Source organism: Aptenodytes forsteri, unplaced genomic scaffold (assembly GCF_000699145.1).
Source record: "Aptenodytes forsteri isolate BGI_AS27 unplaced genomic scaffold, ASM69914v1 Scaffold15, whole genome shotgun sequence".
Taxonomy (NCBI): Eukaryota; Metazoa; Chordata; class Aves; order Sphenisciformes; family Spheniscidae; genus Aptenodytes; species Aptenodytes forsteri.
This window is the reverse complement of record NW_008795129.1, coordinates 15,366,658-15,380,299: the sequence shown is the minus strand read 5'-3', so window position 1 is coordinate 15,380,299 and position 13,642 is coordinate 15,366,658. Positions and strand designations below refer to the sequence as shown.

The 13,642-nt window shown below is 43.5% G+C and overlaps 1 protein-coding gene across 2 annotated transcripts in view; it reads left to right on the top strand.

Moving 5' to 3' along the window:
• XPNPEP1 (X-prolyl aminopeptidase 1) overlaps positions 1-13,642 on the top strand; it is a 33,781-nt gene that overhangs the window by 17,020 nt on the left and 3,119 nt on the right. The window contains exons 10-19 of one of the 2 annotated variants that reach the window (XM_009277852.2): positions 3,343-3,432; positions 4,771-4,821; positions 5,973-6,031; positions 6,724-6,801; positions 7,338-7,409; positions 9,212-9,272; positions 10,116-10,185; positions 11,404-11,577; positions 12,459-12,535; positions 13,248-13,346. In XM_009277852.2, the coding sequence (XP_009276127.1) occupies positions 3,343-3,432; positions 4,771-4,821; positions 5,973-6,031; positions 6,724-6,801; positions 7,338-7,409; positions 9,212-9,272; positions 10,116-10,185; positions 11,404-11,577; positions 12,459-12,535; positions 13,248-13,346 (831 nt within the window). The remainder of the gene's footprint in view (positions 1-3,342; positions 3,433-4,770; positions 4,822-5,972; positions 6,032-6,723; positions 6,802-7,337; positions 7,410-9,211; positions 9,273-10,115; positions 10,186-11,403; positions 11,578-12,458; positions 12,536-13,247; positions 13,347-13,642) is intronic. The other variant, XM_009277853.2, reaches the window with a different exon arrangement.

The window sequence follows — 13,642 nt, the reverse complement described above, 5'->3', positions numbered from 1 at the left end:
AGTGTGTAAGCACTACTTAGCAACAACTAAAACATTGGTGTGTTATCAACATTATTCTCATCCTATCCAAAACACATAGTGCTGTACCAGCTTCTAGGAAGAAAATTAACTCTATCCCAGCCGAAACCAGGACACTCTGTCTCTGTCCTCTAGCTCATTCCTGGTTTGTTTTTTTTTTCTTTTCCTTCTTGGTCTCTTTGTACAGATCTGACCCTTTCTTTATTTCTCAATCCCTTTGTCCTGTTCCCTGTCCTTTTTCTCTCTCTGTCTGTGTCCTGCGCCCTGTCACTGTCTTTGACCCTTCTTTCTTCTTCCTCTCCTTCCCCCCGCGATCTGTCTATCCCTCTGTCCCTCTCACTGAACTGACATTTGAAAAGTCCTTGACTAGTGTAAGCACTACTTAGCAACAACTAAAACATCGGTGTGTTATCAACATTATTCTCATCCTAAATCCAAAACACAGCACTGTACCAGCTACTAGGAAGGAAATTAACTCTATCCCAGCCGAAACCAGGACACAGAGATATCTAGTACCTAACAGATACTGTGAATAAATATGGCTGGGAGTCGGGGATGAGTGGGTATTTTCCAGATGTTGCCTTGGAAGGACAGACCTGCTGAACAGAATCTGTGCTTGTGCTGGGTTACTAAACAGTCCAGGCTTCCCACCTGAGAATCGCAGGGCTCAGATGAAGGGGTCGCTGAAGAAAGAACTAAATTGTAAACAGTGTTTGGCTGCAAGCCTGCATTCACTCACAACCAGGTTTCTGCCTCCACCACGCAGGCAGGTATCTCCTGCCTCTTTCATGTACTGCATGGTTGTGCTGCAGGTGTGCGTATGATACAGCCATACCTGTGACAACAGAGCTAACTCATGGGGCCTGAAGGCTTTTTCTTTATACAGGAATTTTAAGAGTGGTCTCAGCTTTGTGTTTTCCAAAAGACAAAATCCCAAGAGCAGGGTCTGTTTGTGTATCCCCAGGCTGCCAGTTTGATACCAGCACAAATCTCTGCTTAAACTCTCTAGCTCTCATGGCCAAAATAGCAGGAGCCATGCATTATTTTTCTCCAGTGATGACATTCACTTGTACACCTTAATAGCTTCATTGCACTCGGTGCATCAGGACAGATAGTAAAACCAAACAGGTCTGGAAAGTTTTGTTGCTTTCAACATATCCCTTTAATACGGGATGTGGCTCTCTGTGCCTTTGCACTGACTTGAGGGAAATGTGCAGTTTGCCTTGTGTGGTTTTTTTTTTTTTGTTTTAAAAACCAGTAAGACATGTACATGAGCAAGATAGACAGTTTTTTGCCCCTGCTCAGAGTTAAATCTTCTGACACCGTCAATCCACTTCTAGGTTCAAATGGCCTCTTAATACAGAATACTGACATTTTGTCCACTCTCTCTCGTTCAGGGTAGCAGAAAGCATAAAGTCTATGGAGCATTCAGGATAAATTGTTGTTGCTCTTTTGACTTCAGAGTAGAATACCCCTTGCTGTAGTTGGAGTCAATGGACTAACCCCAGTTTGGGTAAGTTGCTGTAGATGATTTATGCAGAGCATCCATATGAAGAAGTACAGCAGGTCTGGCCTAGATTAAGGAATGTAATGAGTTGTAGTGACATTATTTACCCCGTTAGCACTGGAAATTTTGGCTGATACAGTCATTTGGCTGATACTGAGTCATTACAGTGCTACATGCCCTCTGTACGCAATGTGAGAGTCCCTGCCTCGAGGAGCTCTGTGCTATAGAAAGCAGGAGAGGAAGGACTTGTCTTGATTAATGTCTTTAATTTAATTAATGTCTTTAATTTAATCAATGTCTTGATTAAAAACCACTTAGAGAGTCACTGAAAGAGCCAAAGGTTTCCCAGTTCCTCATGCTGGGCATTTTTCTCCAGCTCTACACCACTTTATACCAGCTGAGCAACTGGCCTGGTGTGCTTTGAAGAACCCCAGTGGTGGACGTTCATCTACTGTCTGTCTCCATCAAAGCCAAATATTGACACTGGCAAAAATCCAGTCCATTATTAAACACATCTGAAAACCCTTTATAGATTTGCCTACAGCTGCATGTAAATATGCTTTTCACAGAAGATTAATAGAACCTACCAGTATCTGTAAAAGGCAAGCCAATCTAAGAATCTGACCATTGAGAAGTTTTGTCCTGACTCTGATAAAAGGACTTTCCTGACTTTCTTGTGGCTTCTTCAGTACTTTAGTTTCTGCATAATGTAGTGTAATTGTCTTGCTATTTTTAAGAATTTGGAAACTGTAAGCGTGTAGGATTTGTGTGAAATTGGTCTTTGCTGAGGGTCTACCAGGCCTTCCCCATGAATTTGAGTGGTGTTTATTTGTGTGCTGGTGCATTGAGAATAGGAAAACAGCATGTTGCTTGGGCTGTGCTTGTGTAGGTGCTCATCCCATCTCCTGATATATAATGGGTAGAGCAGAGAACCATGGGGCAAAAGACTTTGTTTTTGTTCCTTCTTCTGATGCCACGTGTGATGAGGCTTGGGCCAGTCACCTCAGATGGTGAATTTCTGAAGACATGCTCAGAACCAGCCAAGCATTCCTGCTAATCCAATGACAGCTGATGTTTGGGGAAGTGCAAGTGATAAGGGATCAGTTACTAGTTTTTAATGCAGGGCCACCCCGTCCAGGCACAGGAAAGCTTTGTCTCAAACCACTGATGTGAGCTCCTTTCAGAAGTGGACGGCATGTAAAGCTCAGCTTGGCAAAGACTTTTCATGTTTTTTGGGGCCTTGATGTGTTTGTCAGAGCTGCTGATCATTAGAAGTGGTGATGCTCAGTGCTGGAGGAGCCTTGAGGGGTCCGCCAGGTTCAACTCCTAATGCTTGGTACCTGGGCTGGGTACCCTTTGCTCTCTGATACTTGAGGGTGACAATCAGATAACAAGTCAAGGTGACTTTTTAGGTCTGTTTGCACAGCCTAAGTTGCACCTTAGTCCCTGGGATTGGTGTTTCTCATTGGCTGTCTCTGGGCCTTTAGTGTACATCAGCAACAGGGAAACCCGTGGCTCAGACATTGATATGTATTTATCAGTAGTATTTAGGATATCCAAATCTTCAACCTGCTTCATGACAAGCTGTTGACCCTTTAGTTCCTTGGATTTCGTTGTGGCTATTCTTCCTTCAGTCAGGGACTGTTTCTCCTTTTTATTCCCCAGTGCACTTAGCTGACTGCTGGCAACCAGTATCTCACAGCGCTGAAGGTTGAGAGAGACTGCCAAAGTACAAATTGTGGCCAGGCTGAGTTATTAAACCTGTAGGATTATGTAGTCTGGCTAATCCACAAGTAATCCCTGTCCTTCTGCTGCAGGCTTACAGATACCTCACCCCATATACCCCCATCTGCATTGCAAAGGCTGTGAAGAACGCATCGGAAACAGAAGGCATGAGAAGAGCACATGTAAGTGAAGCCTTGAGAGCCTCCTTGCACATGGCAGGAGGTTTGCTTTACATTTAGGGAAAGAAATTACATTTTCCTTTCAGTTTTAGTGTTTTGGATTAAAAAGCAAGTAAGAATTTGGATGGCAGGATAAAAATGGTTTTCTGTCAGACATCTACTGCTGTTGAAGCAGTTTTTTTGCTTGTTTAGCGTTCCCTTGGAGTGAAGAACAACATTTGTAATAGTGTGAGGAACCAACCTTGCTCTGTTGGAAGACCATGCAGACTTGAGAAGTGTTGTTTAGAGTATGGGCCCTCAAAGGGATGTTCTTTCCCCTTTACTAGTTCTGTTGTCTTTCTCAGTGGAGTCTTCAAATTGTTATCACTTGAATAAACACAGCCTAAAGACCACAGAGAAATTCTTCGACACATGGTGCAAAACACAGGCCAAGATTTTCAGAAGCAGCCAGTGTCCCCAAAGTGCTCTGTTTTTGTGTCATCATCATGACATTCTGGAAATGAGGCTGATTTCCCAGGAAGCTTCATATTTTCAAGCAAAGAAGCTGCCTGTGAAACAGGTTCATGGTGGGGCTGAAGTTTTCTCGTGTTTATTTCCTGTTAATTTTCAAGCAGCATTTTTCCCAACAGGAGGAATGTGCCAGTTAAAGCAGGGCTGGCAATTCTGGACTTTTTGGTCCCATATTTTCTGCTAGCTTCTTGGGAACTGCTACTTTCTATTTCAATGCTTTTCTTTCCCTGTTAGTTAAGGGGAAGTAAAAATACTTGTACTGAGCAGAGACGCTTTGTCACCTGCCACCTGAGGACAAAATTGTGCCTTGCTCTTGTACACTTGTCTCCTGCTTTTTGCCCCTGCATACTGCAAGCATGTAGAAAAAAAGGAAGAAAAATGGGAGTCATCAGGCAAGAGAGAAGCCAGAAGCTGTGTGACAGAGACTGTGTGGTGCCCGTGTGCCCGAAGGGCATGTTTCCCTGTCGCATCACAAGATGTGTCGTGTCGTTACCTTCCATGATCTGAAATGCAAGATCTTGTGTGTTGAAGCAAAAGAGACTTGAAAGTCATGTGTGGGGTAAAGCCAGTGTTTGCCGAGTACTTGGTAATTCTTCACAGTAAGATACTTCCCAGCAGTAAACCTTTATTAACATTTAATTGTCTAGATACATTTCCAGTGCTTGTATTAATTACAGGATGCAGAACCTGGAAAGACCTCTTAGATCATCTCTTAGTTTGTGTTTCTGAAACTTGCAGGTCGAATTCTTTTGCATCAAAAACTGTTTATACTGAGGTTTGATAAATCTTTTTTCTTCTCAATTCCCTTTTCTTGCGCCTATTTTAACATAGATTAAAGATGCTGTTGCCCTGTGTGAGCTCTTTAACTGGCTGGAGAAAGAGGTAGTGTATTAATTTTTTTAACTTGGAGATTTTATTGCTATGTAAAATTCTTCATTAGCATAAACTTTTTGATAGTCTTTATAGTGCCTTTGCTAAAAGTGGGGAAACAATGGGGGTTTTATCCGTTTTTTGAGGGGGCGATTTCAATCATACTTTCATCCAGGGCTGAATTAATTTTTTTGAAAACATACTCCCATTCATTTTACACAGACCAAAGCCAGAGCAGGTGAGAAATGACCTGAACAGGCTTAATATAGTGTTAATACTGTCTTGTGCTGGTTTGGTCTTGTAAATCACGAAATAATATCCAGTTTGGTGCAATACTTCAGAATTATTCTCATGATAATCAGTGTTGTCTGGCAGTATGGACAGATTTGGCATTTATGAATGGAGAGGTGCAGTCATGCCCATGTGCAGTGAAAATGAGATAAAGACAAACTACTCGTGTTTTCTCTGGGTTAGAAGTACAAAGTGAAGGTGCAGACTGCCAGGTGTTACACAGCAACTTACTAAGCTGTGGTCCTTCCGTGCTACTGCATGTCTGAGTCCATTACTTTACCTATGGAGATGGCTCGATGACTTCCAGAAGGTGCGTTTTTACATGTCTGAGTACCTTAGGAGGTCTGCCTCAGGGGTTATGAAACGTAGCTCTTGCTCCCCTTTGCCTGTTGTCCAGTCCTGGGGAAGTTGTGTCACAGGTTTTAATTTATCAAATGCCTAAAGTAAAATTTAACGTCCGTTGTTTTTCCTGCAACTGCTTCCATTTCTGATTTAAAAGCATAAAAATTCTGCTAATACCATGGGCTGTTGGAGAGAACTATTTAAGCTTAGTATAACCCGTCTGTGAAGAGATGTTGCCTTGTGAGATGCTACCTCTGTACATATCTCAGTGAAGTTAATACCGTACTAATTGCTCCCTAGTCAGGGTTCAGCAATCCTGCTGTGACTGTCTCTGCTTCCTGCTTCTCACATGCCCTGCACAATATTGCTAGGTTTGTGTTTGTCATTACTGAGGAATGAGGACAGAAAACCTGGAAAGAGGCCACTTCAAGACTGGGTTTCATGATGCACAGACGAGGCCCAGTGCTTAAGCATATAGCATTTTCTTTGCTTGTTGGTGTACTAATTCAACCTACATCTTTGTCCACTAGGTTCCAAAGGGAACAGTAACAGAAATAATTGCTGCAGACAAAGCAGAGGAGTTTCGCAGGTAAAAAGTAAATCCCCTGTGAGGATGTTTTCTGGGTGGCATTTTTATCCTTTGTTTTTATTTTATTCTTTAGAAATCCATCTCACTCGCAGATATATTTTACCTGAGGACAAACCATTACTACAGGATTTCTTTCAACACTTGAAAGAGTTGGGGAAGAATTGGGTCTCTTGGGAGATACAAGTCCCAGCCCACTGGATCCTATCCGCTTTCCTTTTAAGATAGCAATGAGGAGTGCCGCAGGTTAGGACACTTAAGTATGAGACAGTTGCTTTCTTACCACAGAGGAGTTGATGTAAGAGTTAGATTTCCTCCTCTTCTGATGGAGAATGAACACCATTTGTATTGAGAGATACTCCCATGTGTACATCAAAAGGACCTCTAAAAATGGCTTTGAGTAAATAAGTAACAAAGAAGAAATTGTTCAGGACATCTCTTCCCTGGGTAGTCTGGGTGGTGAATTTTTTGCTTGTAAGGAAAGGGTAGAGATGGAAAGCAGTTTTCCACACGGTTGGGAGGATAGGGCTTCGATCTGTACAATTCTCCTACCTGAGTGTGCTTGCCCAGATGGCTTTCAAGGCTAAGGGGAAGGCTGAGGTGGTGTGAAATTGAGGATGGGGCACTCCAGGTGCCCTAGGTGCCTGGTGTGCTCCTCTCGCTTGTGCTGTAGTGATCACAGTCTTTTCTTTCAGCCAACAGAAGGACTTTGTTGAATTGAGTTTTGCTACCATATCAAGCACAGGTCCAAATGGAGCCATCATTCACTACAAGTAAGAGAAACACAGCTTCTCCTTTCATCCTTCAGCAAACATAGCTGGAATGAGCTGTCTAGCTTCTTTGTGGAGTCACAACAGAGTACTCTAGGGAGACGTAGTCACTGTTGATTGCCATCTTGCTTTATTCCACCAGAGCTTCCACACATACTAAATAAAGATCTCTCCCTGCTGGCAGCATGCATGTATTATGATGCTGATCTGCTTGGGGCCATCCAAAAGGGCTATTTTGGGGGTAGAAGTCTGGGAAGGACGAGTATGAAGTGCAAACTGTTCTGAGATATGTCCAGGAACAGATGTTGAGGGTTTTGCTGGAAGCAACAAAGCTATTCTCTGTATTGTAGTGCTATTTATTGTAGACAAATACACTCCTCAGTATGATCCCTGGCTCAGCATGTGTGGGATTTCTATCACTGCCACAAGAAATCAGAGCCAACGCATCCAAGCTTGCACTTAATATGGTTTCTGGACTGCAGACGTGGGCTGGAGACCTTAAAACTGTGGAACAAAAAACTTTGTGTTTAACTGAACAGGCCAGTTCCTGAGACCAACAGAACGCTGTCTGTGAACGAGATCTACCTCCTGGACTCAGGAGCACAGTACAAGTGAGTGGGATGAATGGTGCTGAACCATTACGTTTTCTGCTCCCAATGACCACCTGCAGGGTCAGCTCACAGTTGCTGTGGCAAGCGTGGCAATGTGTAGTTTTGAGCGCAGTGCCATTTCATAGAGAGCCTGCTCATTGTATCCCCTCTGGAGGGAGTCTGTGGGATTCTGAACATAGCCAAGTGCATCAGTCAGTGGGTGACTGATCCGTGGCAGGAGGCCCTGAGCTAGGCTCAGGACAGCAGACTAGGGCTGCTGACAAGCTTTGTCTGGGGCAGGGGATGAGATCTAAAAGTACAGTTCCCATCTGAATCCCATTACCAGTGTGATGGTAGCTGTGCTCTAACTGGTGGTACCCGTTTCTGTCTGTTGCAGCTCTGCTCACCTGGTGCATTGGTGTTAGAGCTGCAGGGAGCAGGCCTGACTGCCCTGGTTTAGCCTTGGGCTGCCTGCACAGCAGCCTGCACAGCTGAGTGAGGCACCTACCCTGCTAGGATCTGCCCTGTGGTCAGATTTGACTGATGTTGAGGTCAAAACAAGGTGGGGCAAAGGAGCAGGACAGCACTGCCTTGTGGTGTTGTCTGCCTTTCCAGAGAGAGACTCAGAGGCAGGGTTTCTCATCCCAGTGGCCACTTGGGTCTCAGGTGTGTTTTTGGGAAGGCATCATGTCTGTTGACTCACTCAGTGCTGTTTTGACAGTGCCATTCAGTGGCCTCAATCTCTGCAGCTGTTTACCGTGGAACTCTGACTCCACGGAATATGAAAGAAGTGATGTTTTTAACCAGTGTAAATAGATGAGAAGGGGCTTGTTCAGAAAGATGCAGGACAGGCCTGGTTGCTCCTTTGAGATGAGCTTTGTCTTTAGAGCTATGCCTTTTTGTTATGTCAGTCAGGAAGAGCTTTGAAAAAGAACCATACAGAGATCCTTTGATAAGATTTTTACAAGGAGATCTTTTTTTCCTCTCCTCTGATGGCCTAATTAACGATTTCCTTAGTGCCACTATGAAAAGCAGCCCTTTGAATACAATATAAGCTGGACATCAATGGCACTTACCACAGCATTGTGACAGGGATGCTCCACTTGTCCCTGCTGAGAAGTTAAACCGTGAGTTCTTTGTTACCATGGTTTGTGTGTGTTGGGGAAGAGTGTAGGCACAGGAGTGACTGTTTCAAAGGGAACTCATTATTTCAAGAGCCTCTGTGTTTTGGACAACAGGCCCAAAATGGTATTTGTAGAAGGAACTTAGAGCCAGTTTCTGACGTCTCAGACTAACCCCTATCCAAATGCCAGATAACTTTTAGAAATCTTAGTACAAGACATCCTGAGGATGAAAGGGATGCTATACCCCCTTACACTTCCCTTTCCTGAGCTGGTAGCTGTCAATTGTGCATAAGTAGGTATTTTTAAGCTGCTAATGAATCATCTTCCATACAAATAGACTAAATTTGGCCTTCTCTGTTCTGTTCTCAATGGGCAGGTACCAGTTGCTAAACGTCAAATTAGCATCATTTTTATGAGCAGTTTAGATTCTAATTTGCGAAGAGCTTTGGGATGCTTATGGATGAAAGATAACATTTTGAATTGTAAATCATTATTGCTACATCTGGGACGTGTGTTCAGGAATTTTTGAGATTAGGAACTGTTACATCATCAGTCTTGTGTAGCACAGAGCAGATGACTTTACCCAAATATGAGTTTGGTTGGTTTGCTGCAGTGTGACTGGGTTTTCTGTGCATTCTCACTTTGATCTTTCTTTTTCCCCCATCCCTTTGCTTTCTGCATCTTTCTTTGCCTCTGAAGAGATGGTACAACAGATGTGACCAGGACAATGCATTTTGGCATACCATCAGCCTATGAAAAGGTAAGTTGGTATCTCAGTGTGGTTTGCAATCCGACCCTTATTATTAGAGATACTTAAACAAATTAGTAATGTGCACTTTTGCTATATAGTCAAAGTGCTCTGTCAAATATCATTTATTTAATAATATGTGACAGCATTTTGATAAAGAGTGAAAAGGAGGCTGTCAGACTTCAGATTTCCAAAATATAAACTAGGTGATTTAGAGAATGACACCTTTCTATCTTAAAATGCACACCTCTCATCTGCAAAGTGACATGTCTCCTCTAAGAAATGATAAAATCAGCGGGCTGAGGATAAACATTACTGGCTTGTCCAACGTGGGAGTTAGAGGGGGTTAATTTAGTGCAAAGCTCAGTGTCTAATGCAAGGCTGCAGTAGTGGTTTGTGTCTAGTGTACCATATCAAAAAACAGTCTCAGGCTTATCTGAGAAGGTCCATGTTGGAAATTCAGGAAGGTAATTTTGTTTATTTTAAATTGCTTCTTTAATTAAAACTTTCATCATTATAGTTCACTCAGTGATGAAAATATGCTGTAGGGTATGCTCAGGAAGTAAAACTACAGTCACAAAGAAAATCAGTCATGTAGGTCAGGTGAATCCTGCTGCTAAACCTGCAGTTTGAGTTTGTGACACACTCTCCATAATTAGCGGAGAAAGATCTTCAGAGTAATTTAAACTCTTTCTCCTCATGGTTTGCCTTTGGCATTGCCAGCCATAGGAGAGCATAAGCAATTCTTTCCAGATCCTCCTCAATTTGCTACAAGATGCAGTCTTTCTTTCCATTCCTGGGGAAGACAAAGTTTTGCTTCTCCCTGTTTACTTATGGCACACATTTCTTTGACAGGAATGCTTCACCTATGTCCTGAAGGGACATATAGCTGTGAGTGCAGCCATCTTCCCAAATGGAACCAAAGGTAGGTTGGTGAGTTGGAGTGTTTTGACCACAGCAATGACCTCTGAAGAACCATTAAGTGGTCTGAGAGCAACGTTATGGTTGACAGGTCCAGATGTGTTAGGCAGATGTTGATGTAACTGTCTGTGTCTGTTTCCATCACAGCATTTTGGATTCTGGATTATGGATGCCTTCTCTCTTGGCATCAACCAGTGCTGAAAATTCTGAGCGGGGAAGTCTGAAGGGTGTTCAAAGTGCTCTGGTTCTAGAGTGATAGTGACTTCCATCAGTCAGTGGCACTCTAACACATCTGTGGCCTTTCTGTGCTCGGAGGTTGTCTTTATGCTTTACTCATGGCCCTATCAAAGTGAGAGGTCACTTTCCAGCTTCAAAAGGACTGGCTAATTCTCTTCCAGTTAATGTGGAATCTTTTTTATCAGCGAGCAGCATGGGAAAATGACACACAAAGGAGCTGTTTTGATTTTGTGCAGGAGAAGCTGTGACATACATTCACCTCTGGTGAATTTGTTGCAGAGCTATTTTCTCCCTGATCAGACACCTTACACAAAGATGCCTCTTTTTAGAGTTTTCTCTAGTTTGCATTCTTGGGTAGGTGAGGAAAAAGCAGCTGCATAGTGGTACGAGAAACCCCAACTGAAATTGGAGTGTGTCTGAACTTGAACATATGGGCTTGGTGTTCACATGCAGGCAACAGAAATTCTCTGCATTCTGATTGAAACAATCTGAAATGACTGGCCATCCAGGCAAGAATTGTGGCTGATTAGTTCACCAAATACAATTGGCAGGTGGTCTGCTTGGAGTTCACTTAGTGCAGCTACCTTTAAGAAAGGTACTGAATTCTCTGTGGGACATTTAACCACTGGATTCTTTCCTGAAAACCCTAGTGGAGCAAGCAGCAGTGCAATGTTTCTGTTACAGACCATTTTCTGAAGAGCTGTGTAACAGGAGAGAGAGAGAGGCTCTTTAGTTGAGAAAGGGCTTGAATGTCAGACTTGCCAAATCTGCCCTGCAACTTCTAACAGTCCGATGACTTGCTTTCTTTGCTTGCTGGTGGGTTTTTTTTGAGGGGGTGGTGGTCGTTGGGGGTTTTTTTGGGTTGGTTGGGATTTTTTTGCATGTTTTCCAGGTTTGAGGCTTCAGTGTGATTATCAGCATTTCTGAGGGAGCCTGACTTGATCAGATTCTCTCTCCATGTCTGTCTCTTCCCCTTGGCCTGCAGGTCACCTTCTAGATTCCTTTGCCCGCTCTGCCTTGTGGGACTGTGGTTTGGATTACCTGCATGGGACAGGACATGGAGTTGGCTCTTTCCTAAATGTACATGAGGGTCCTTGCGGCATTAGCTACAAAACCTTTGCAGATGAGCCCTTGGAGGCTGGCATGATCGTCTCTGATGGTATTTAGCATTGGTGATTCTCTCTGGTTACTGGGGGAGGGACCAAGCTCTTTAAGATGCAGAGGAAATGATTCTGACAATGGTGTAAAGGAAAGGTGGGATCATAAGCTCTGGTCCTGCCTCCTCAGTTTGTTATTTTAATTGTCGTTTAAGCTCTCTAGGTAAAGACCGTCATTTTAGCTCTTTCACCTTCTATAAAGCATCTTTTCAGTCGGGTGCTGCAGGCCTGCGTCCTGCTCTCTACAGTGCAAACCTCAGCAGAGCTGTGCTGCTGACCAGCCCAGCTCTGGCGTGCTGCCTCCCATTCTGCAGTGGAAGAGCTGGCGACGGTACAAGGTGGACACCAAGCTTTCAGGAGCTAATCCTGTCTTTGCTATGGGCTATTTGAGGCAGCTGTTAAATCTTTACATGCCTTATTCTTCCAGTAGTAAATTAACAGCCTGCTGGGGTTTGCTGAGAGACTTGCGTTCCTTCAGGGCTGCAAGTCCTCTCAGGGAGTCAGGGGAGCGCTCTCTAAAATAAGTGGTTTGGGGAAGGAGTTACCCACCTGCCTTTCCTAAAGACATTAATATTTTCAGAGTTTCTGCTATTTGGAACACATATACTCTGTGCTCTCTCTTGACTTACAAGGAGACTCTCTGAGCTTGAGGGCTGTCTGTCTTGTTTCTCCTCTCTTTGAGAACTTTTGCTGTCACCTTGCTCGGGGCTTCTGTGCAGATTAAGTAGAGTCAGAAATTTGTTTGCTTCTGTGGATGCCTGATGGCAAGATTGCTTAGTGACTTCAGTGGACTAAAGCCATGGAGGGGAAGTTTGGCCATAGGGAGTAGGTATTTGCACAGTGCAGCTATGTGGCTTAGTTAATTACTTGTCTGTTTCTGCAGAGCCTGGGTATTATGAAGATGGGTCCTTTGGGGTCCGAATAGAAAATGTCGTCCTCGTGATCCCTGCCGAAACCAAGGTGAATGACCTGCTCAGGATGCACCTTTCTCCATGAGTCACTGGTTGTAAAACTTAAAGTACTGGAACTTGAGGTGGGACCACGCTGCAGACAATTGAACCCTACTCAAGACTCCTGGTCTCCAAAACCCCGCTTTGGTGAAGACTGATTCTAAGTCTCCCTTGCTAATGGGGGCACAGAAGACAGTTCTGCTTCTGCAGAGTTTCCATAGGTTGAAATGTGTATGTGAGCGTTGTTTTAAAATTTTTTCTGTCTGGAAGTCAAAGACCAGAAGCATCTTTATTCAGCCCCTTGGAGTCATTGGTGTAGACTTGGTTGGTCTTCTCAAGTTGGGATTTTCTTCTCTGATAGAGAGTCGTCAGTGGCAGTAGAAACAAAACTACAGACAGATTTTGACATTATAATTGCCAGTCTGGCTGGGTTATGCTTTTAGAAATGCCAAATTGAAAATGACTCTATAGTCATCAAGCTGAGTCCTGTACAATTGTGACCTGGGACATGACCTTTAAAAGGTGACCGTTGAAAGAAATAACTAAGGTTTATATTGAGGTTCTTTGCTTGAACTGTAAGAAAAATGTTATTGTAAGTTGCTACCCTCTCATCTGAAGGTTACATGGGTTGTTCTGTAGTGATGACATGAACCCAGGAATAAGTGTGATCTGGCTAGAGCTGTTTCTAAAAATTTACAACCCTGTTTTTCTTTCTGCTGCAGTACAATTTCAAAAACAGAGGGAGCCTGACTTTTGAACCCTTAACCCTGGTTCCAATCCAGACGAAAATGATTGATGTTAATTTGCTGACACAAAAAGAGGTAAGTGAAACAGTAGGTTTGCATTGCCTTTGAACTAGAACCAGCTTGTTCTGTTCTGTTTGCAAGAACCACTGGCCTCTGTTCCATTTCATAGATCCAGAGAGCAATCCTGAAAAACCTGACTTAATTTTGAACTTGATCCAGCTTTGAGTGGGAGGATGGACTAGACGAGCTCTCCAGAGGTCATAGAATCATAGAATCATTTAATTGGAAAAGGACCTTTAAGATCATTGAGTCCAACCGTTAACCTAGCACTGCCAAGCCCACCACTAAACCATGTCCCTAAGCACCACATC